At 46.0% G+C, this 23,669-nt stretch overlaps 5 protein-coding genes across 8 annotated transcripts in view; 3 read left to right on the top strand and 2 right to left on the bottom strand.

The window, feature by feature from the left end:
* The first annotated feature begins 1,396 nt into the window (after positions 1 to 1,396).
* Positions 1,397 to 4,019, top strand: LOC118509719 (vitellogenin-3-like). The gene is made up of 6 exons (XM_036050808.1): positions 1,397 to 1,520; positions 2,387 to 2,648; positions 2,739 to 3,137; positions 3,202 to 3,436; positions 3,500 to 3,537; positions 3,611 to 4,019. The coding sequence occupies exons 2-6, from the start codon at positions 2,402 to 2,404 to the stop codon at positions 3,832 to 3,834; spliced, it is 1,143 nt and encodes a 380-aa protein (XP_035906701.1). The 5' UTR covers positions 1,397 to 1,520; positions 2,387 to 2,401; the 3' UTR covers positions 3,835 to 4,019.
* Positions 4,020 to 4,487: 468 nt separating this feature from the next.
* Positions 4,488 to 6,290, top strand: LOC118509703 (nedd8-activating enzyme E1 catalytic subunit). Its single transcript, XM_036050781.1, has 3 exons — positions 4,488 to 4,646; positions 4,709 to 4,924; positions 4,988 to 6,290. Exons 2-3 carry the CDS (start codon positions 4,768 to 4,770, stop codon positions 6,178 to 6,180), a joined length of 1,350 nt encoding a protein of 449 aa, XP_035906674.1. The 5' UTR covers positions 4,488 to 4,646; positions 4,709 to 4,767; the 3' UTR covers positions 6,181 to 6,290.
* Positions 6,291 to 6,547: 257 nt separating this feature from the next.
* On the top strand, positions 6,548 to 13,894 carry LOC118509624 (centrosomal protein cep290). The gene is made up of 11 exons (XM_036050483.1): positions 6,548 to 6,843; positions 6,909 to 8,044; positions 8,127 to 8,282; positions 8,350 to 9,953; positions 10,015 to 10,168; positions 10,229 to 10,457; positions 10,536 to 10,755; positions 10,815 to 11,209; positions 11,279 to 12,715; positions 12,788 to 12,960; positions 13,124 to 13,894. The coding sequence occupies exons 1-11, from the start codon at positions 6,673 to 6,675 to the stop codon at positions 13,746 to 13,748; spliced, it is 6,300 nt and encodes a 2,099-aa protein (XP_035906376.1). The 5' UTR covers positions 6,548 to 6,672; the 3' UTR covers positions 13,749 to 13,894.
* LOC118509760 (charged multivesicular body protein 5) lies at positions 13,768 to 14,972 on the bottom strand. Its single transcript, XM_036050891.1, has 2 exons — positions 14,729 to 14,972; positions 13,768 to 14,638 (listed from the first exon to the last, which is right to left on the bottom strand). The coding sequence occupies exons 1-2, from the start codon at positions 14,795 to 14,797 to the stop codon at positions 14,030 to 14,032; spliced, it is 678 nt and encodes a 225-aa protein (XP_035906784.1). The 5' UTR covers positions 14,798 to 14,972; the 3' UTR covers positions 13,768 to 14,029.
* A 566-nt stretch (positions 14,973 to 15,538) lies between these two features.
* LOC118509713 (homeobox protein orthopedia) overlaps positions 15,539 to 23,669 on the bottom strand; it is a 39,513-nt gene continuing 31,382 nt past the window's right edge. For 3 of the 4 annotated variants that reach the window (XM_036050798.1, XM_036050799.1, XM_036050800.1), the window contains exons 4-8: positions 21,040 to 21,109; positions 20,820 to 20,954; positions 20,578 to 20,703; positions 17,321 to 17,562; positions 15,539 to 17,251 (exon numbers count right to left, since the gene is read on the bottom strand). In XM_036050798.1, the coding sequence (XP_035906691.1) occupies positions 17,063 to 17,251; positions 17,321 to 17,562; positions 20,578 to 20,703; positions 20,820 to 20,954; positions 21,040 to 21,109 (762 nt within the window). In that variant the 3' untranslated portion in view covers positions 15,539 to 17,062. The remainder of the gene's footprint in view (positions 17,252 to 17,320; positions 17,563 to 20,577; positions 20,704 to 20,819; positions 20,955 to 21,039; positions 21,110 to 23,669) is intronic. The other variant, XM_036050801.1, reaches the window with a different exon arrangement.

Genomic DNA, 23,669 nt, shown 5'->3' on the forward strand with positions numbered 1-23,669 from the left:
ATCGTAGAACGATCGATATATGATCTCTTTAAATTCTTCTTCGTTGGCAAGTTGGATAGTCAAGTCCTGCGTACGGGTTAGCAGTCCTGATAGGATTCGATTATCGGTCCTGTCGATGGAGACGCCATCTACCATCAGACCACCCCGTGGTATGTTTAACACGTAATTAATTCTCAAATGAGTTTATCAGTACACCTAATCACATTGACTGTGAATCTAATAAAGAAATATCAATAATTCAAAAATGAACTCTATTAATACATGAATGTTACTGCAATGATAAATAAAGAAAGAATGTTGCTCTTCTTGCCTAATCCTTCTCCCAAAGTCATGTCTTATTAACGAATCGAATTCACTATATGCTGCCCGATACAATCCGCAGTCTAACGGATAACGCGGATGAATCGAACCGATCAAAAATATTAATTACACGCGGTAAACGAAAGTTTGAATATGTAAAACAAAAAATCTTCACAGTTTATTTGTATCGGTACACTGCATTCAAACTAGCCGGGCATTACGTTTCGTCCCGTGCCAAATAATGTTTTGTGAAGGTCAAGCCACTGCTCCCCCAGTGTGCAAATGCTCTCGAAAAGCGACGCCCAGCGACGTAATGAGCGTTAAACGAAAAAGGTGTACGCCTGCTGAATATTCATAGGTAAACATACAAATTTGTAAGTACGGCAGCCGAGCACTGGCTGTTTGCAGCAGAAGAAGCTGCATACACGACGACTGTGCAGTGGTGCTAGGAATTAGCGACACACACACACACACAGGAAATCAAAGTAAAGAATGGTCGAGAATTTCTAGCAAAAAATGAGCTTTCATATCGATCAATGTGTGGTTTTTTTTTCCCCCCGATTACGATCTGATGAACGATCGGTTCACTGAACCGAACAATGTGCGTGTCCTGTGACAAAGTTTGCCTTCGTTGGGCTGGAGGTGGTTTACCTCCCAGCATCAATGAGTGTCAGAATATCCTTGAACCGACAGCACGGAGTAGTAACGGAACTTCCCGCATATCGACGCCATGATGACATTGACCAGTACACGAGGCAACATCCGTGCAAAAGGCTCTCTCAAAAAGACCGCATACGCACGCGCCTTTTTGCAGTGATTTACGGATGCGTACACATGCGCGTCGCGCCCGTATCGGCATCTCTCCACCGGTGTCAACAATGCGTTGGGCAGAACCGTGTTCAGTTAACGCTGCAGCAACAGCATCAGTATGATTCAGCGTTAGCCACTGCTCCGGGGGCTGTATACAACCATTTAAATGGCGACAGTGCGGCCCGTGCCCATCTCGGGTGAGCAGCGCGGTATGCGGAACGGTATTTGCGAGACGCGGTGTGAGAACTCGCGGGCCACACGCTGCATTACGCGGATATAAAATTATAATTTTTCTCCGATCACAGATTAGTTCGATTTGTTGCGCCGACTGAAACAGAACGCGGGATCGTACCGGTGGACGTGTGCTAACCGAGTTACTTGTGGTTGTGGCTGACAGAAGCAAAAACGTGGTATGCATAATAACGACAGTGTTGTGAAAATAGTTAGGAAAACAAAGAGATATTTGAGGAAAACATGTTCGGTGGTGTGCGATCTTTCGATAAGGACTTACGATAAGTGTTTTGAAAAGGACTCTCTTCGCCGTGGCAGCATATTATAAGCTAGTGGAATGGACGATCGATTATCATTTAATTGGATGCTCGATGGTTGTCCGCTCGTGCGTGATGAATGTTTTATTCATATTCACGTTGCTGCATAAATTAATGCCAACTGTGACATCTTTATGTTTGAATCCAGATCAATTGGAACCCGTTTTACGAACGTCATCACTACACATTACCATAGTACAGCAAAACAGCAACAAAGAGCTTTACATCCTAGAGAGGAACGATTTAAAATAATTAGACTAATTCTTCAATCATTGTCGTTAGCGTGACGTCTATCGAGCATTATAGATAGGTAAATGTTTTAATAGGGTGTTTACGTACACGTGATCAAGAGCGATCTTTCTTGTGCGAAACGTGACACACCTCGATCGCGATACAGAGAAAGGGAAAGTTTACGCATTTCACCTGACAGAACTCTTCTGAGTTACTCGATCGATTGTGACTAGCGAATGAGGATGACTCACGTTTAACAACAAAGCATTTCCCATTGGCCACTTCCTTGATCTCACACGATCGCGTTCGGTAGCTTCGGTATAGATGTAGGCAAATTATTAACCGCCCATTTTTGCGTCTGAATCATGTACAACGGCACACGCAAGCTTTACACTCAAGCTGCTCAAGCTTAGGAAAGTCGCAAACAATGCTTGGCAGAACATCACTTTTCCCGTGCTCATACTGTTGTTTTCCGTTGATTTTTCTCTCACGCTCAGAGACAAATCATCGCGATGGGCAAACGGTCGCTCGTGTTGATCGTGCTGATGGCAAGTGTTTGCACGCGCCAGGTGCATTCGCTGGACTTGGGAGGCTTTTTCAAAACGACGAGTGACGTCGCGAAGGTGGCAGCTAAAACGGCCAAGGGAGTGGCCGAGAACATACCGCAGATATTTTCACCGGAGCAGTTGCTCGAGTTTAGCAAGCAATCGATCATTGGCCTGCCGGCGGAAGCGATCGCCGCCACGATCAATCAAATATGTAAGTTGGATGATGGTTTTTTTTTTGGGGACAGGCTTTTTAGCCAACCAACCAGTAGTAATTGGGTAATTTGATTTTAACCCGGGTAAGGTTCCGTGGCACTGCTGTCGAATGCGACCGCGTCCGAGAACAGCGTCAACATAACCGACATGAACTACATCCTGATGACGGAAGACAATAACGTTACGATACCGCTGCTGGAGTCGGATGATTTGTGGAAGGATGAGCTGTTCAACAAATCGTACGATACGGTCATACTGGTTACCGGCTGGACGTCGAACGTGAACGAACCGAATCGGGCGATCGATACGATCTACAACGCGTATAAGGCACGTGGCGGCTACAACTTCGTCGTTATAGATACAGCCGAGTATGTGGACACACTGTACACCTGGTCCGCGTTCAACACGAACGATCTTGGCGAAGGTTTGGCGGACGGATTGAAGGGATTAATTCAGTACGTGCCACTGGAGAAGATTCACCTGATCGGTAAGTGGACCACCAGCAGGAAGTCACACCCCGCCAAGAACTAAGGCCAGATTCGGTTCCGTAGGCCACAGCTTAGGTGCACACATTGTGGGTGCTGCAGGGCGCTACTTCCAGTACAAAACGAACAAAACGATTCCCCGCATTACGGGACTGGATCCGGCGAATCCTTGCTTCAATGAGGGAGAATCGCTGAGCGGCATTCAGCGGGGTGATGCGGACTTTGTGGACATCATCCACACGAACGCCAAGGTGCTGGGCAAGCGTGATCCGATAGGTGATGCCGATTTTTATCCCAACGGGTGAGATATCTCTCGGTCTAACGCTTGCAAAGTGAATGTACTAATTTATTGACCTTTTTTTAGCGTTGTTTCGGTCCAACCTGGATGCATCGATCCATCGTGTAAGTAGAAACATATCGACTCCTATTTTTTGGAAAATACAATCTAATAGGTTTACTTCTACCTCCCTGACAGGTTCTCATAAGCGTGCCTGGGAGCTTTATGCTGAGACGGTGTATCCCGAAACCGAAAAGAGTCTGCTGGCCGTTAAGTGCAATTCACTGCTTTCGCTCAAAACTGGCGGTTGCATAGGTAATCCGATTCCGCTCGGCTTTGCCTGTCCCAAAACGGCCAAAGGAAACTTTTTCCTGAAGACGAACGACAAATCACCATTCGCTGTAGCTTCGACGTCGGAATGAACACGAACAACTTGCTGATTTTGGGTGCTAGGAAGGTACGCTGTTCTGTTGTTGTTTATTGTTGGCTGCAGCACATGTTATGGAGTGGAGCATGGTTGAGTGGAAATGTTTCGAAGTTTGTTTAAAGCGTTTGTATGCAAGCGAAGATAATTGAAATAAATTGAGTTTGCAAAGTAATGTGGAAAGTTTGTTTTGAACATGTTTAAATGAATGTTGATAACGAGCGAATAAATAATATTATGTTTTCAATTAAAAGTCTAAATGAATGTTCATTATAGCCACCAGGTAAAGAAATCATCACTTTTGAATTTTTTGGGGTCACGAGTTGTTGTTGAAAAAGAAATGGGAAAAAAAGGATAAAAACACGGCTTGATCGTGACTCTCATGCGTAAGTTGTACCATTCTGATTTAAGAAATCAAATCTCCGAACTACATTTTGTGAACGTAAATACGAATGAAATGAAGATTCATAACAAACACCTATTACTATAACTGTAAATCGTACTAAGAAAAATACAAAAATATCTCAAATGTACTAAAAAATAACGGTCATTTGAGAATTTTCAAATTTAATTTGAATTCAAATATTGCCGGCTTGGATTGAGTTTCAAGTACTGAACTATGCGATATAGCCAATTATGACAAACTGACACTTTAAATTGTTTTCCATCGACCGGCAAAAGTAAATAAATTATTCCTGAGGATTTGCGAGGAATTTCTTTAGCAAATAAGAACGTTCTATTGCATATTTGCAGTATCTCAACATTTAAACGCGTTTCATTACGCGCTTTAACACTCTTTTCCCACCAAATGTAAGTGAAGTTGCATCAAAACAATGAGCAGCAGCTGAAAGATTTGCTTCTGCTGTTTTCAGATTTGTGCAGTACCTACAGTAATCTCCAGCAGAAGCAGAAGCATCTCAATCCCGGTAGAATGGAAGTTGCTTCGGCGAATAATGATCATTTGAGCAAGCGCTGGAACCACCTGCGGAAAATCCTGGAACGGTCCGGTCCGTTCTGTCACCCTAACTTTACCGCTTCGTCGGAAACTTTGGAATTTTTGCTGAACACTTGCAAAATTCTCGTTATTGGTAAGCATTGCTCGGCTTGCGTTTGACCCGTATGTAAGTGGTATGATTGTAAAATCGTTTCAGGCGCCGGAGGGCTGGGCTGTGAACTGTTGAAAGATCTAGCGCTGATGGGCTTTCGCGATATTCACGTAATCGATATGGATACGATCGAGCTTTCGAATCTGAACCGGCAGTTTCTGTTCCGAAGAACGGACATCGGCAAATCCAAAGCACAGTGTGCGGCCGCCTTCATTAATGGGCGCGTCCCGGGATGTGTCGTAACGCCACATTTTTGCAAAATCCAGGACTTTGACTCTTCCTTCTACCGGCAGTTCCACATCATCGTGTGCGGATTGGATTCAATAGTCGCTCGTCGGTGGATAAATGGCATGCTCATATCGATGCTGGAGTACGAGGAGGATGGTTCGGTCGATGAGACCTCCGTCATTCCGCTGATCGATGGTGGTACGGAAGGTTTCAAAGGCAACGCTCGTGTGATTCTGCCCGGAATGACGGCGTGCATAGACTGTACCCTGGACCTGTTTCCACCGCAGGTCAACTATCCACTCTGCACTATTGCCAACACACCCAGACTGCCCGAGCACTGCATCGAGTACGTGAAGATTATCCAATGGCCAAAGGAAACTCCCTTCGGTGTGGACATTGCCCTGGATGGTGACGATCCGCAGCACGTCAGCTGGGTGTACGAGAAGGCACAGGAAAGGGCAAACAGCTTCAACATAACCGGGCTGTCGTACCGTTTGGTGCAGGGAGTGCTGAAGAACATTATACCGGCCGTTGCCAGTACCAATGCGGTGATTGCGGCAGCCTGCGCAACGGAAGTGTTTAAGATAGCGTCGAGCTGCTGTGAACCGCTGAACAACTATATGGTGTTTAACGACGTGGATGGAATCTACACCTATACGTATGAGGCGGAAAAACGGTCCGACTGCTTGGCCTGCAGTCAAATACCAAGACCGGTGGAGATCGCTGATCCGAATGGAATGACGCTGCAGGATCTCATTCAGCATTTGTGCGATAATCCCGAGTTTCAAATGAAGAGCCCGGGTTTGACGGCGGTGCTGGAAGGCAAAAACAAAACCCTGTACATGGGGACGGTGAAGAGCATTGAGGAAGCCACCAAGGGTAACTTGACGCTGTCGCTCAACGAGCTAGGACTGAAGGATGGGCAGGAGATAATGGTTGCCGACATTACCACACCGAACACAATCCTTATTAAGCTTAAATTTCAACCGAACGAGATAGAAATGTCGTAAATGCGGGACCAGCGAGGAACCCTTCCTTTTAAAAGATCAACATACATGGACAAGCTTAGAGCCAGCATAGGATATGTAACGTGTCAATAAAATTTGTTTATAACAATGCATACAGGTTGTTTTTAGGAGTTTCAACGAGAAATTGTTACTAATAAGTAGGTAGAAATGTAGAGTTGATGCAGCTTACGTACTTTCCCAATGTCGATAAATTACTTGAGTTGCATATCGACACACACATACATTTTGTTAAGATCTCCATTTTTTATTCCCTCATCTGCATGCATTTCTCAAAATCCCGAATGAATCATACCGAGCCACAAGCATGAGCATGTGTGCGTGACCATGTGACTGACTGTTAGTTGTAGCAACGGACCGTTGCCTTGGCAACGCAAACAAAAACAAACCTTTTTTCCATTGCAAAACGGAAAACAGCTCATTTCAGTTGGATTCAAGGTTGTGTGGCACAGGGACACTTTTTTTCCTGTAAAAAAAATGGACTGGAAACATCTTTTATCGTTATCTCCGCACAATTTAGACGACGTGCGCAAAGATGGCGCAGCGCTAGAAATTGCAAACCTCTCCACCGACATCAAGCTGGACAGCAAAAGTAGCAAAAAGTTGTTCCGTTTGGCACAAGTGGCGTTGGCGTTCCGAAACGAACAGGTAAAGTAATCCCATCGTCCCTGGGATATTAATTTCTGCCGCAGAGTAAAACGCTTCATTTTCAGGTGAGACAGCTGAAGCAAACGCTTGTCGAAGGTAAGGACGATTACGGCAGTCAAGAGCGGTTGAAGGAATGGAAAAGAACGATCGAAAAACTGGAGCTGGAGCGCCACACCCTTCGGACGAAGCTCAAGGACGTCACGGAGGAAAACTCCAAACTGCAGGCCAAACTTGCCGAAGGACTTCATGTCGGTGGTAGCGAGGGGGAAGACTCGCCCGATGCCTTATCGGAGATCGAGCGTCAGCAGGAGCTGTACAACAACATCAGCATGAAGAACAAGCACATTAAGCGTCTGCTTCGCGATATTGATGATTTGGAGAAGCGAAACAGCTTCCAGGTGGACACGATAAATGGGCTGCAGGTTAGCTTGAACGATGCCACGCTCAACATCACCGCCCTGACGCACCAATTCGAAGAGCTACAGGCACGTGCCAAAGAGCAACAAGATTTGAATGCGAAATTGAATGAAAAGCTCCAGCAAATGGAGGGAGAAATTTTGAACGTTTGCGACGAGAAGGAACACCTGCTGGTGGAGCTTACCCAGGCAAATAAGCTGCACGCGGATCAGGTCGCTGAATGGGAGGCTCAGTTCGACAGGCGGGAGCTGGAACTGAACGAGCTGAAGGATCGCTACGATGAGCTGCTGAGCCAATTCCCGGGCATCGATATCGAAGCGGAACGGCGCGAGTACAAGCTCATGATGGAACGGCTCGAGGAGAAGGACGAAATAATCGTTGATTTGGAGCAAAAGATTTTAACCCTTTCGAAGGAAATGCATCGCTCGACGGAAGTGATGAACCGGATCAGTGAGGAGAAGGAGCGTGCGGGTCAGGAAAGGGCACAGGAAAGCCACTGCTGTCAAGAGTATCGGGCGCAGCTGGACAAAGCTAACGAACGGTGTCGCGAAATGCAGGAGATTCTGGCCGACGTTGAGGACGATAATCGGCTGAAGTCGCGCCAAGCCGTAGAAGCGATCGAAGCGCTGCGACGGTACGAAAATGGGGAAGAAGGTTTGGCCAGTGCGCTGAAGAAGGTGAACCGGCTGCAGGAAAAGGTAAACTCGCGGGACAAACAGATTCGTCAGCTAATTGCGGAGATCAATCTGGCGAACGAGATTGCGATTGAAAATGGTGTGCTACGGTATGGAATGGCCAGACGGCAAGGGACCCTCTCATGCTCTTGGTAATATTGCTAAAAATATTTATTTTCTGTTGTGTTGCAGAAAACGATTAGGAATAGATGATGACGAGGTTGTCGCTACGAGCTCAATACTGGCCAAACAGAAAAAGATTGCCAAAGTGAACGAACGGTTGGCTTTAAAGCTGCGTGCGTCAGAAGAGATGCGATTGCAGCTCAAGCTGGAGAAAAATGATCTCAAGTACTGATCTCCATTGCTTTTACGATAGAAGAGAAAATTTAATTTTAAATAATGATCTTCCTTTCAGACGACAATTAGCGGCACTGGCTCAGACTGTAAAAAGGCAAGCAAAAGAAAGGAGTAGCGAGCAGGATGCGGATCAGCAACCAGCACCATCTCCATCATCTCCTAGTGGTCAAAGTGTGGCAGAAGTGGATGGTATCGATTCCCCCATTAGTGACGTGAATGCCGTCAAGTTTTGTGAGAAATGCTTGAAACAGTACAACCTGAGCGATAGTATGAAACACTGCCGGGCGTGCATTTTCCGCCACAGCTTTAACTACTGCGACAGGTGCGTTGGACAGCTGAAAATGAACTTCGATGACGATCGTGAGAAAGGTGCGCCACCACACGCGAATGTTAACGATTCCAGCTACCAACGAATAGTGGAGCTGGAAAAACAATACATCACTGTGCTGGAGGAAAATGAAAATCTACGCGACGGAATGCACGACATTTTGGAAAAGCTCCGCGAGTACGACGCCATGTCGGATCGGCTTACGATCGATAAGGACACGCTGGAGAAGCTGCTGGCCGTGCTCAGTGTAAGACCCGCGTTCGCTTGGCATGGTGGCATGCGACTGCAGAGCGATCTGCTGGCAGCTAGGGAGCGAGAGCTGCTACTGAAGGAACGCTTGACCATCGTAGATCCGGACGCAAGTGGGCGAAAAAGCAAGAGCGTCCAGTCGACGGAAAGTGTGAACGATTCGGGCAATGTTTGCAACGAGGACGATAATTCCGAATCCATCGATCGAATTGAGCCGGAGCAGCTAGACTTTAGCGAACAGGTTCTGCTGAAAGCGGTTGAAATTGACCGCTTGACGGAACGGAACGAGCAGCTTAGAGTGGAAAACGAACGACTCCTGTCCGTGCAGGACGAATTGCAGGTAACGCAAAAGCTGTACAACGAAATGCTACACATTACCCGTGCGTCTGACAGCGAAAAGGATCGTCTGCTCGTCCAGACCGTCGATCGGCTGAAGGACATCGAGTCGGGCGTTTGCACACTGCAGCGAAAGGTAGACTTCCTTAAAGCGGACAACGATAATCTGCACAACTCGTTGCGTCAGATCAAGAGTGAGTACTTAAATTTGTTGCACGATTTACGGCTGGAGCTGGCCAAAAAGAGTGGCGAAGTGAAGCAAATGCAGCGTGTGGCTGGTGGGGAAAAGGAGGATTCATTCGACTCGACGGATTGTAGCTCGGATCAGGTTGAAAAGTTGGAAAGCGAGCTTACGCGTATGAGGCACGAGGCGACCAACCTTTACAACATATTTTTGAAGAACATCCAGGAGGTCGATAAGGATCAGCTGCTGGACGTAGATTACGGAAAAGTAAATCAACTGTCCATAGTGGACAATAGCCTGACGGTAGAGTTCGTGACCAAGGAAGAGTACAAACGGCTGAAGGATCGGCTGGCCGGTTTGGAGCGTGAGTTGAACCGTGAGCTGGTAAGAAATGGCCATCTGGAGGAATTGCTAACAGTATCCAACGAACAAATACGATCGCAACAGTCGCTCATCTCAAAGTATTCGGAGGAAGAGGTGAGCCTGCGCCATCTCGTGGTGGATCTGCAGAGCGAATCGAATGAAAAGTATTTATTAGCCCGTACAAACAAAGAGTTGGAGCTCGGTAAGTGATGGATGCTGGAGGCTAAGGTATGAATTAACTGATATTTTACATATCTTTTCAGTACGCGAGCAGGAGGAAAATTTGAAGCTGGAGTGTAGCAAAATGAAGCAAAAACTCTTGCAGAAAATGGAGGAACTGGACAACCTCAAGCAGCGGTACGATCAACAGGAGCGGGAATTTAGGGCCCAACAAAAGGATGACAAGCTTAAAATAAGGTAAGCTCCTGGTGATGTTTTGTAGAATCTTTTTGAAATAATGTTGAATTTGTCTTCCAGATATCTGAAGAAAAGCTTACAGCTCCTGGCAAGGGATTACCACTCATACCTGCCAACGTTTGCCATCCCCGAGTTTATCAAGATGTACACGAAGGTGTTGGAGCTGCGTGGAAGTTTAGAGGAGGAGCAAAGGAAACATCAGAAGGAAAGAAGGGACGAAGAGTACGAGCGAATATTTGCCAAACTGAAGGAAAATGTTGAAGGAAACCACATACAGGATAAGATTAATGTAAGTAACGCAAGAGTCAGTAGCCTATGTAACTAAATTTTGAAAACCTGAATTAAGGTATTCGCGTCAACATTTCAGTTGATAAAGTTCGAAAGTCAAAGTGAGTATTTGACAAAGCAGTTGATACTGTGCCAGGACCAGGCAGGTCAGTTGCAGCGAGAAAACCAACAGTTACGAATGAAGGAGATCGACAGCACCAGACACTGGGACACGCTCGAGCTACTGTTCGGTGACGAGGCTCAACGGTTGCGCAAGGATCGGGACAAATACTTCGATAAAGCAGTGCAAGTAACAGTGGGTAAGTTCATGCCAATCGGTCAAGTCCATGCTCAGAAACTCATCAAGACATAATTTCAGAAACATCATCCAAGTGCATCAACACGATTCCGATCATCGATGATTCGGCATTCGGCGAAGCGCCTAGGAGATGCTCATCCGGTGATACAATCAACGATTACGAAGATAGAAGTGAACAAAATTTAACCGGAACACTGGCAGACGATGACGCGCAGACGGCGAAACCCGTTCAAACGGTAGCTCAAAAATCGCTCGAATCGCAACTGAAACAGGCGATGATGTTGGCCTCTACTCGAAGTGCGCTGCTGCTGGAAGCCGAAAGTCGACTGTCCGAGTGTCAGGGACGGATAAGGCTGTTGGAAAAGTCGCTGGAAGAGAAAGATGGTCTGATCCGACAGCAGACACAGTCACCCAGCGTTGTAAAGCAAGATCGCGTGGAGGATAGTATTCTTAGTGTAGGTTTTTAGCACTCTACCATGGTCATTAGTGAATGGTTTACTGATTCCCTTTATTGCTGTCTCTAGTCGACTATAGGTTCGCTGCAGAATCTACTGCTGGAAAAGGATACCACGCTGTCCAGGTACCAGGAGCTGCTAAAATCCGAACGCAACGAACATTCGCAGGTGTACGACGAAAATATGGCGCAAATACGAAGTCTTAAGAAAACGATCGACGATTTGGAGCAGAAGCTGTACGAGAAGCAGAAGGAGTGCGACAACATCTCCACCCAGCTCAGTGACCTGCATCGGCTTAAGGCACTGCAGGAGAGTGCTCCGGAAAAGCCGAAACCGGTGGAAGCGGAGGCAGCCGCCTCGACTGCCGGCGCCGGTGGTGGTGCGCTACTTTACACGGACAACATCATTGAAAACATTTACGAGATTGACGAAAAGAAGGAGCGCGAAATACAAGATCTTACCATGCAGGTGAAGCTGCTCGAAGGTAACGTGCGGGAGCTCGAGAACGAACAGAAGCGCCTACAGTTACAGCTGCGAGAGGCGAATGCTCGCGAGAAAAGGTGCGAGAAAACGTTACGCGAGAAGGACATGGAGCTGGCCGCGGTAAACGATCGGCTGGCGAAGGAATCGAACGATCTGCGCGAGTTTACCGAAACGATCGCCACCGCCCAGGAGATTGAGCAGCTGAAGGAGATGCTCGAGGAGAAGGATCGGCACATACAAGATCTGACCGAAACGCTGTCCCAGTTTCACGAGGATCAGCGTAGCTTTATGAACGATACCTCGCTACACTCTGCCGAACAGGTGTCGCAGCTCAGTGCTGACCTGAACCGTAGCGAGGCCAGCAACCGGGTGCTGAAGACACAGATCGAAGCCCTCAAGCGACAGATCGTTAGTATACAGCAGCGCGAGAAGCAATCGCGTGATCTCGTGAAAACGCTCAAAAATCAACTGATCAAACGTCCGGTCATTGCGATGAAAGCGGACCGTATGCCTACGCCGCGAGAGGATCAGCTTGCGCGCCGTGTACAGCTGTTGGAAGCGGAGCTGCTCGATACGAAAGACGAGCTGCGGAAGCAAACGGCGATCAATGAAAACCGTCGGGCGAAAACGGCGGCCGAACTGGACCTGTGGAACAAGCAGAAACGCTGGCAGCAGATGGCGGAACGGTTGAAGGTGCAGCTGAAGGAGCGGGAAGTGGAGTTGGAAAAGGTGAAGGTTCATTTTAACACTGCCAAAACGACGATCGCCCGGTTGGAGCGTGATCGAACGCGGCTGAACAGTGGCGGTGCGGGAGCGAGTGGATCCGCGACGCTGCTGGACAATAAATATCAACCGTCGGGATCGCCGGATCAGTACTGCAGCACGGATAGTACGGTTTCGGAGGACACCAGCACGACCACGGCACAGATGTTTACCCAAAACGGTAAAGAGATCATCGATGCGCTCAAGAGCCGCATCGAGTCGCAACAGCGGCGGATTATTGCGATGGAGCTGGATAGGAAGGTGGGGACGGTATCTTACGCGAATGTTAGCGTGACTCGGTTAAAATCAAATTGCTTTCCTTCTATCGCAAAGGGTTCCAATACGGTTGCACACGAGCTGGAGAAGATGCAGGAAAAGCTGTGCACCATGGAGGCGCAGAACGTGCGGCTGGAAGCTAAAACACTGCAGCTGCAGCTCGACAACGACATGCTGCGTCAGAGCGATGAATCGGAGCGATTGAAACGGCAGATCAAGCATCTGGAAGAGTAAGTAATGCAATTTCAGGCCCCGACAGGTTCTACCGACCTGCTCGTGGGGAATTCCCAAGCAGGTTGGGAAAATACGCAAACCGTTTCTGAAAGCTGTCGGTTGCGCAGTTGTTAATAGATTTTTTGTTTTGCTAATTCATTCCACTTTTTCTTTCGTAAGGTACGTTATCGCTCTGAAGGAAGAAATCGCCAAAGCGACGGCTGGATGCCCAGAGTCTATCAACTTCGAGAATCTGTGCGTTCGATGCAGCCGACGCGGTGGCGGTTCGAATGATCTAGCCGAACGTAATGCTAATCTCGAGCAAACCGTCCTCACGCTGAAGCGTATGATCGAAAAGCTTCGGGCCGAGAACAAACATCTCAAAGACCATCGTAATAGAGAGCGGACGGTCAGCGCGGAATCTCTCACCAACCCACCGCATGAAACGATTGCCAAGGAGCTGTACGATCGGCTCAAAAAGGAGCACGAAAAACTACAGCAAAGCCTCACGGAAGCCCTCAACAAACTGTCAGTACAGCAGGTGGAAATCGAGCTTTTGTCGAGCGTTACGTGCACACGGTGTAAGGTACGGTGCAGTGGGGAGACAAATCGCGCCGATCCGGCGGACACCGACGAAGCGTTACGAGACAAGCTGGAGAAGAAAAGTCAGCTGCTGGAAAAGGCTAAAATTTTGCTGCAACGTGCAGCGGCAAAGGAGCGATACCTGAAGGAGCAAATCGATCTGTTACGGCGCAAGTGTTCCGATTTGCAGAATGTGCCCGTTATAGACGAAATAAGCGAATAAAAGAGGGCAGGTCGTGATATTTTTCGTTCAAGGTAATACATCGTCTATTTGCAAGACAGTGTGCTGCTTGTTCAGTAAGGAATAGTGTGTAAGGTTAACGGAACAATTTAAAATCGTAAAATAATATACATGTAAACAGAACAGATCACTTACTAGCTGTTGTGGCGTCGGGTGTGCCAATGGGCCGCAGTTACCGGTGGCTGTATTTAACGGTAAATTAAAGGTAAATTCTGCGCTGACGTTGCGATACACGCGAACGATTCAGCTAAGGCCGAGCGAGCTTAGGTTGTCTTGACGGACTCCGGAATCTTTGGCAGCCCGAACTCGTCCACCAGAATGCCGTCCTTGTTGGTGACGCTGTCCGCACCCGGTTCCTTGTCCGGGGCTTCCGGTGCTTTCACTACATCGTCCAGATAGCTGGCGTCGTCGTCCAGCGCGATCTCATCGCCGAGCGCATCCAGTTCCGCCTGTAGCTCATCATCGTCCAGCTCCGGCATGCCGTACGTTCGGCCCATCGCTTCCTGCACTTCGTCCGCCTGCTCCAGCATGTCCGCCATATCGTCCTGTATGTCTTCGATCTCCTCGATGTTGATCTTCTTGAACTCTTTCTTCATCGACTTCATGCCATCCTTCATGGCGGCCACCGTCGCCTGCGTATCCTTCAGCGTTTGATGGGCAAAGTTGGCCTGCTCCATGTTGAACGATTGGTTGCGCAGATTTTCCACCTGACCTTCGTACTGTTTCCGTTGCTTCAGCACTCGCATGGCCTTCTGTTTAACCGCGTTCTTGGCCGGACCTTCGCGCATCTTCGCCATTTGGTCTTTATACTTGCGAAGTTCGTTGTCGAGCGTTTTAATTTTACCTTCGATTGTTTCCGCGCGTGCATCAACCTGGATGGGATGATTGATTGGATGGGATGAAGAAAGACCACATCGGGTGAGTCATCCGGTGGTAAGAAATATGCAAAGCTGCTACCTTACCCCACTGATACAATCGCTGATGCTTGGACCCGGTTCTTTCGGTTTGGCCTTTCCAAATAAACGGTTCATTTTGCACTGTTTGGTAGTTTGGATGGGAAGGAAAGGATAGTTTAACAAATAAAATTTCACTATAATTCGCGTTTTCGTCTTTGCGAACAACAAATGAAGCACAATTGAAGGTTGTTTGTTTGTGTACTGCGAGGTGTGTGGAGCGCAGGCTGCATCACGTCATGCAAACGTCATTGAGGTGTCAAGTAATGCGCCTGGTGAAAAAACTATACCAACAGCAGGCATTTGAATCTTAAGTTGGAAACCGTTGGATTACAGTAAAAATCTTTAAAACCCGTTTAAGATAAACAAAATCTAAGGAAATATGTAAAACAACCCTAAAGCATAGAACACACCTGTTTTACCTTGTGGTAAAACCATACTTTATCAAAGAAAAATCGTTGCCATCACAAAGTCAGTGTAGAAATACTTTATTAGTGTGGGATACGGCCATCAGGCTTTTCGTTGTCCAATGGTTCTTGTACAATTGGCCTCTTCTAACAGGTTTCGTTCAACGGGCGTCGTCAGTCAAGCGACCTTGTCGTCGAAGGGATCAGGATCGAATTAAATCCTTATGCAGAACTGTCTAAATACATCATTGAGGTCAGACAATTCTGATCAAACCCTCCCGAGAGCCAAAGAGCCGGCTGTTTGTCTTTCAGTAGTGCTGTTTGCAAGCAATTAGCGGTATGTAGAAATCTTATACATACAATATCATCAAACTTACCACATCTGTAACGATCGTATCCAAAAACCTTTAGATTGAATCAAATGAATGTTCTTTTTATTCGATATCAATACTATAGTTTACTTTTACTAACATACATATTTTCTGACCCTTTTGGCATCGATCTTGCTACTGCTGCTGCTGCTTGTTGTTGCTCATCGGACATTCCTCATGACTTTTTTCAAATCGCAAAGCACTGCGTTATTGTTTAATCCACGCAAATCAATATGCGATAGAAAATTTAAAAAAAAAAAAACGGATTGCACCTACAACAAAATTCCAATGAACAGATGTTGCAATAGAATACTGCCTCAGATAGCATGGAATAGTTCGCTTTGCACGTGGCGTAATTTGTGGGAGAAATAAACGAAAGATGTAGGCGATTATTTACAATAAGTTGTTTCCTGGCTGGAGTGCGTTTACGTTCTTCTATGATGTTGCGTTTGTAGCGTAGTTACTACCCTTTTTCCGTGACTTCCGTCAGCGCAGCGCACTGCACGATCGAGGCATTTGCTTTCCGATTAAATGTACTTTTGTATGTATTTGCGTGTCTGTATATATATAGTTTTATATATAGTTTTCATAATATAATTTCTTCCTCCACATGTTCTCACAGGTCTCCACTAATCGTTATCGTGTAATCGTATACATGGTCTCAAGTCTCTTGAAATTTTGGATTTTTTGTTGTTGCTGTTGTCTTCATTCGCCTGTGTTTCGCAGTTGCTAAACGCATCCTGTAGTTTCTGTGTTCCAAACACGCGCTCGTTCGACGGGTGGCCTGTGTTTCGTATACATTGGTTAACGCTTGATGTTTTTCATTCTTTTAGGCTCGATAGTTTACTTGATCACTAGGGAGTGTATCGGTGCTTTAATGCTCTACTACAGGTCCGTCTAAACTTTTGGGGGAACTCGACCCCAACTCCTGTGTTAGAGCTTGGGTTGCATGCAAATAAGTTACGTTCATTACAATTGAATTGTTTAATGTGTGTGTGTGTGTGTATCCGCTTTTTTGTTTGCTTAGCGGATTAATGACGATCGGCTAAGCGCGAATACTCCCCACCACACTAGGGTTGCTCTCGTATACGTCGGTTTCAGGTGGAGCTCTTATGTGTCTGCTTGCTTTAGTATCTACGCTTCATATGATGATCTGCTCTCTTTGCTATTCGATGATATGAGACTAAACTTTACATTGAATTTGATTTACATGTTGTGGGATCGCGGGTCAATTATCCCCCGCCTTCCACCCTCCCCACCTCCCTTCATCATTCCCCTCGCCCATCCATCCCATCCTACGATCGATAGCAGAATAAACAGAAGCACGAACTATCTTAGCGACGAATGTAACAGACTAATGAAACAGAAAAAGGGCTGAAAAACACAAATAAAACGAAGATAGACCGGTCGTCCTGGCAAGGCCCAGCCGTCCTGGCAAGGTCCAGCCGTCCTACACCGCATGGTAATACTGCTCCGGTATTCAGTATTCGTGTACCGGTTCTACACGGCACCGTTTACAATGATTAGTTGTGCTGCAAGCTGGCCACTCATTTGAACAGCTGCAGTCAATACACTGAGTTGTGGTGATCGTAATTGTGCGCGTGCAAGTAGGAGGGCATGGTTTGATTCAACTCGGACGCCCGGCGCCGCAGGGCCGCTATGCTGTGACCTCGCCAAACGTCGTCGTCTCCGTCCGGGGTACCGCCGGCCGACAGGCTCTGACAGTTACCGATGCCGTGCTGATTAGGGCCGGGCTGGAGGTTGAAATGAAGTTAAGTGATTAGGTTCATAAGAGCTCTAGTTCCGACAAGTAGACAACGTACCATTTCACCGTTGGCCGATGCATCGTTCTGGCTGGCACCTTGCTGTTGCTGCTGTTGCTGTTGCTGCTGCTGTTGCTGCTGTTGCTGATGCTGTTGCTGCTGAGGCTGGTTCGGCTGCTGGCCACTATTGGTTAGCGGTGGAGTGGATGGTGAGCAAGCGTTGAGGTTGGGCGGGGTGGACGTGGGTGAGCCTCCCGTGCAGCCTACACCGCCAACCGAATGTTGGTACATCATCGTATCACCTGATGAAAGAGAAAGAGAGAGATGAATTTCTATGTTTTAAATTAAAACGCTAGAACTTGGAGATCCTCTTCTTCACATCCCCACAGTTACGGTTGACTGACTGAAGAACACAAGAAAAAAAAAAAAAAAAAACACAACCATCCGTGGACGTGGACGTTCCTTTTTAGTTTAAATAAACAACCGACTCGTCAACAACCGAAAAAAAAAGCGTTTCATTCTCATCCCCTAACCATTCGACACCTTCGTGGGCCGTGTGGCGGGATCGCAGTCGGACGACGGTCCGAAAAAACAACCCTGAGCCTTCGTCGTCCTCCGTGAAGCCGGTCTGGGCGAGTTGAGTGTTGAGCGAGCATGAATAATTTTGTGTCGATATGGTTTTTTTTCTCTCCATTTCTATCCCTTTCTGTACCGTCGGAAGGTGCTAATGGGTTCCGCATACCGGATAGGTTCCGCGTGCAGTAGTAAGATCGTGACGACCGCTGTCTAAAGCGCGGCTGTTCAGGGCGTAAGTGGTGTGTAGCGGGCAGCCACCGTACCAAGCCGCACTGTTTGACCATTAAGGTGAGGTTTTGTTGTGAGCTAGCGTACCCCCGCCGGCGTTGATTTTCCTCAGCATGACCTTGCAAACGTGTTTTGAAATTAGGAACAAGAAAGGACAAAACAGAGCGTCTACTCCATTTTACTGCCCAGCGGATAGAGTTTTTTGTTTCATGTAAAAGAAAATGGCTTTAATGCTCATCTGTTAATGGCAAAAGAGTTCTGATAATGTCCATTGATAGATAGGCTGAGCTAGCGCCTAAATGTATGCAATCGGACGTCTTTCAAGCTCAACTAGTAGTAATGATAATAGACGACGGAAGGACAACGACTGTCAGAAAGATTGACAAATGAAATAAAGGATTAGTAGCACTTAAACGGTCGTCTCGCTGACAGGTGTATCCGAAATCAGTCTGCTTTACAATAGTTTCTCTCTATTTACGGTCTAATGATCGGGATCAAATCGTAACACCGACGGATTGGTTACATAAATAGCACTGCGCGTATTGGTAGTATCAAATAGTGCCATAGCTTTAATAGTGAATCGATAAAGGGTTCGGTTTGATGTAGATGTTAGAGGATGTTTTGTTATGTTAGGCAATAACCATGTTTTGTTGCTCATTCTTTTTCAACTTTACTTTAAATTAAAAAATCGGATTCCTTGAAAACTATAGTGCATGCACAAACTCCAATAAGTCAGAGTAGGCTACGGACAAGAAGGAAAATTTTACCAGTAGATAGTAGGTCATGGAAAAAACTTCCGACCTTAGGTGACCTGCTGCCGAAATAAGGATGGAGGTCTGGTTAGTCACCTGCCAAAGAAACTCTCGCGATGGTCAGTCAAGTCAGTTGGAAACATGAAAGGCTCAATAACAACAACGGCAATCACGGCACCGACGGGAAATTTCCCACCATTTTACTCCAGATATGGAATAGTGAATCGAAGCCTAGTGATTGGAATTTGACGCAATGGAGTTTTGGTCTAAGAAAGGCGAGTCTAGAGTGTAGCAACTACTGGGAAAATATGGTGTTGAATATCCTGATACTACAAGATTAAATTATCCAGTTCGTCGAAGGGATAGTTGGAAAGTATCAGAAAGGATTCCTAACTGGGAAATCAACGTCTGGCCAGATCTTCACCATCTTGGAGAAGATAGTGGAGCAGCAGCTACACTTCTACCATAACTAAGATAAAACTCTATGACGCAATGCGCAATTTGCAGTTCCAGCCAAGGAGATAGCCTTGCCTGTCTTCTCTTCAATCTGGCGCTAGAGAGGACTTTCCGTGACTAGGAGGTAGTATATTTTGGGGACCATTGTCTACAAGTAAATCCAGCTCCTGACGTGCGCAGATAACATATACAACACATTGGTTTCCCATACCAATGCTAGAAGGTCTTACGTAGTAGATCAGTACCAAAGGATCGGGCAACAGGTCGAACGAGCACAAAACCTCGAGGAGATTATCAAGGTGACAACCAAATGTACTGATAAACACCTATGAAGTCGCCCAACTGTTTACCTGTTCCAGACAAAATTCAGGCGGCGGTCCGGTGGCAGAGGCGACAGCGGCGCCGGTCTTCACACGGCAGGGCCGGGGTTCAAATCCCATTCAGACCCGCCTCCCTGTACGTAAGGCTGACTACTTTACTACGGGTAAAATTAAGTCACAGAAAGCCATAAATGGCAGGCCGAGACCTCTCGAGGTTGTAGTGCCAAAGACAAAGAAGAAGACAAAATTCAGCACTTATAACAAAATATGTGTGAGTCACGCGCAAGGGTGCTGACTGTCAGAGCAACTCTGCTTCTGCTCTACAGCCTGAGGAATTGCATATACCATCATTATAAAGCAGGTGTCTCCACATTTAAATATAGTGAACGAATCAAGATACAAGAACAATAAGTCCTAGAAAACTCAGACTGTTTGTTATATCAATATCGATCACTGTTTCAAACAAGGAGATGCTTGTTTTATTTCCTGAGGAACGTCCTGGACATCCTGGTTCTTCTACATCTTATGATTACATATTGCATCACTAATGTGTTTAAGACCCATGGGGATTCTCTTATATTATTATCGTTTCTAGTGCTTATTTGTTACCATTTTAGTTAGTAAAAATGTTCCCAGTGTTAGATCCTGAATTTGTAGCTTTAATCTATTTATATTCCTTGTACAATGAATGAACTAGACTGTTCATAAAAAAGTTCAAAAGTCGGTAGGTAAACAAATCATAAATTATCCCTAGAGCAACGACTGTTGATTCAACTAACAGGATATAAGATCAAAACAGTCCTTTATGGCCTAGTATATACTTAGAATCAAGCCAATACCCAACTTAGTCCATATCGACAAATAAGTAAATATGATTTGGACTTCAAAAAGGCAATAAGGATAGCAAAATGAACCATCTCTCAAAAAGAAAATCATAATCTGGTGATAAAATGTTCCGATTACAACCGAAAAAAAAAACAATTACCTAACGCGTTCAGTCCATAGTTATGATACCCGCCGGCTCCCATCGCCGAGGATATGTTGATGCCCGAGTTAAGACCCGTGTTGAGCGTCGAGGAAAGCGAGGATGATTGGTTCAGCTGACCGAATCCTTTGGTTAGTTGTTTGGTGGTGTGTTAGTAGTATCCATGTTAGATGAGTGCATGGGAGAAAATTGTTAGTACAAGTTATGGTACACTTTTTAGTACAGTGAGTGCTTGCACCTACCGGCAGTCATCGGATTAACACCGACGCCCCATCGATCGCCCCCGAACATTGACGTGCCGCATAAGCTTTCGCTCATGGCTATGTTGGTTATGTTGGCCCCGAACGGGGGTAGTCCGTGTGAGGGTAGCAGGGCTCCTTGAGAGAAAAAAAAGTAAACAAGAATTAAGAGTTTGAACCCCTAAAACAAAAGAAAAAAAATTCAAACAAGCACACTACTTACCCGGCGTCCGGAATACGTTCGTGGTCTTCTTTCGCTTTTTCCACTTGGCTCGTCGATTCTGGAACCAAACCTAGGGCCATCGAGAAACAAGCGGGATGGAAATGTTTAGTACATCATGCGGTGTGTAAGCGGTGTGTTACAGTAGTTCATTAGAATGGAGGATCGGAAGGAATGTGATTTTAATAAATTTTAACAACCGCTTTACAAATCTAAAGTTCATTAACAGTTAAAATAATGTACGGTGCGAAAAAAAAAAATCGAACCAACGAATTGAGTGGCCATCCCGAGGGTCGGGGCAATAGTTTTTTTTTAGCCATCTCACCAAAAGGACATTTTTAATGCAGGAGAAAGAGAACCCTGGTCGGTGGCGGGTGGTTTGATGAAATTGAGCATCGCCTGGTTCGCCGTGGTGTAAGAGCTGGTAGGACATTATTTTGGTTTTGTTTTTCGCTTTGTCGCGTGTTGTTGTTTCCTTCGTGTTTCGCCAGTGCGTATCAACAACGGTAATCACGTGCTATTTATTATTCACTGTTGTTTATCATTACGATTATGGTTATTATGTATGAAATTGCGGGAAAATGGGAACCGCGCGCTAGTGTTCCAGGGTTATGAGGTTCCCAGTTCCCTTACCGGCTACGGGTTTTAAAGTGCAGGGAGCAAAAAAAATGTAAGGGATGAGATTACAAATGGGAAACCCGACCAAAAAAAAGCCCGGTGAATTATTCTATCAATGTGTGCCATCCACGAAGGGTGACAATGAACCGGCAATGGTATCGAGTGTCAGGGTGCAATCAGAGCACACGCAATGCAACATTAGAGGACACGCAAACAGAGGTAACAAAAAAATAGCACAAGTTTTGGTCCGCATTTGCTAGGACGACCTGTTCGTTTTTGCGACATAATTTCGACAGCCACTTTAGCTTAAGGTTGCTCGCTACCCACAATTGCAAGTGGGTAAACAATGATCTATGATAATGATGCCGGTTTATGACTTCGACATTTGTGCCAAATACGACCACATCTTGGGAGGACGAGCCAAAGAAGCTGCTGCTGAACGGGCTCAGCATCTTCTGGCAACAGTTGAATACTTTTGGTTGTTTTGTGCTGATTTTTGGGCCATTATTAGCCTTACTACCACACTGCCAGGTTACATACCACGCATGGTACCGTGATGTTGGTGGCGTTGGGTGTCTTCGGTCGCTAAATTTAGTCAAAGGTTTTGCTGGCCGTGTGGCTGGCGTGCGACCTAACGAGGGGTTAAACTAATTCAACTTTTTAATCGAATGCAGAGAAGGAAGGAACTGCAGCATTATAAATTCATGATTCAGTGTTAGTGCAGGCGCACGCACCGCCAATGACACCGCCCGATGGTTCTAAAATCGGGTCGAATGATGCTTTTCGGTGTGTCTGGAAATGAGGCAAGTCATCGAATTTGGTGTGAAAGGAAGAAGGGTTCCGTTGTTGGTTGGAAAAGTTTGGTTTTGGTTCGTAATTAAATAACAATAGATATGCCGGGTTATTAATTCCTTATGTCAAAATATTTTTTTAGTGACCAAGTACTTTATGCTATTGATTAGTAATTGATCGATATAATTATTTTATATTTAATATGAAAAATATTTTTCATAGAAGTTTCACGATCTTCAAAGTTATACTCCCTCCAGAGAACGTATGGAAACTCTGCACGGAATAAGTTAAGGGGAACAATTGCTTGATTTCAATTGTAACATATGCGCCCGGAAAAGAAGGAGCGTCTACAGAACCGTTTCGTGGCATCATGGTGGTAAAACGTCGTTCCTGAGCAATGCACAAAACAAACAGACCACCCCTTATAATAAGTGCCATGGAGAATGGAACAGCAAAAAAGCACAAAACTGCATATTTCAAAAAACCACCGTATCATCATCGGGTTTATTGTAATATCTGATGAAGCATAGTTTACCCTCGTTACGGTACCGGGGTATGGAAATGAGCAGGAACTAATGAGAAGGAGCGTAAAAAAGGGCACATCCTAGGCGTGAAAAGTCGCCCGCGTATGGGTTTGATTGACTTTCCATGGGCGGGAAGGGGACCTGGAAGCAAGGGCGAGCGGGTTGATGTCCGAAGGGAATAGTGCGACGTAATGGCAAGGACCTACACGCAAGGAATGTTTTTGATGGTGTCTAATGGTGGGTGTTTGGGTGATTTTTCATTGATTTTTGTAACCGGTTTTTAGTTTGACATACAACCAAACTAAAGGCGAAAAAGGAAGGATAAGAAGAGCGTCGAGACATTGCAGGCACAGCAATGGTATTAGTACATGCCCTGATATGCATTAGAAGTCCATTAAAGGAAGAAGTTATAGGCCGCGATTCTCTTTTTTGGCCTAACGACCTCTTATAGCTCATGCCTGCCAATTCTGTTTTACTAGACTTAAAGATACCACGGTCCGGATGGGATTTGAACCCCGGTCTTGACTAATGAAGACCAGTGCCGTTGTCGCCTCCACCATAGGACCATACCATAGGCTATGGTTATAAACATTATTAAACATAAACATTCCAGTCCATTCCATTCCAGGCCCTTTGGACGGGACATCTTACTCGCGGGGCGCCTTGCTCAAGGTTTCTGGTTGACACCTCTTCCTTCTA

Source organism: Anopheles stephensi, chromosome 3 (assembly GCF_013141755.1).
Source record: "Anopheles stephensi strain Indian chromosome 3, UCI_ANSTEP_V1.0, whole genome shotgun sequence".
Classification (NCBI taxonomy): domain Eukaryota; kingdom Metazoa; phylum Arthropoda; class Insecta; order Diptera; family Culicidae; genus Anopheles; species Anopheles stephensi.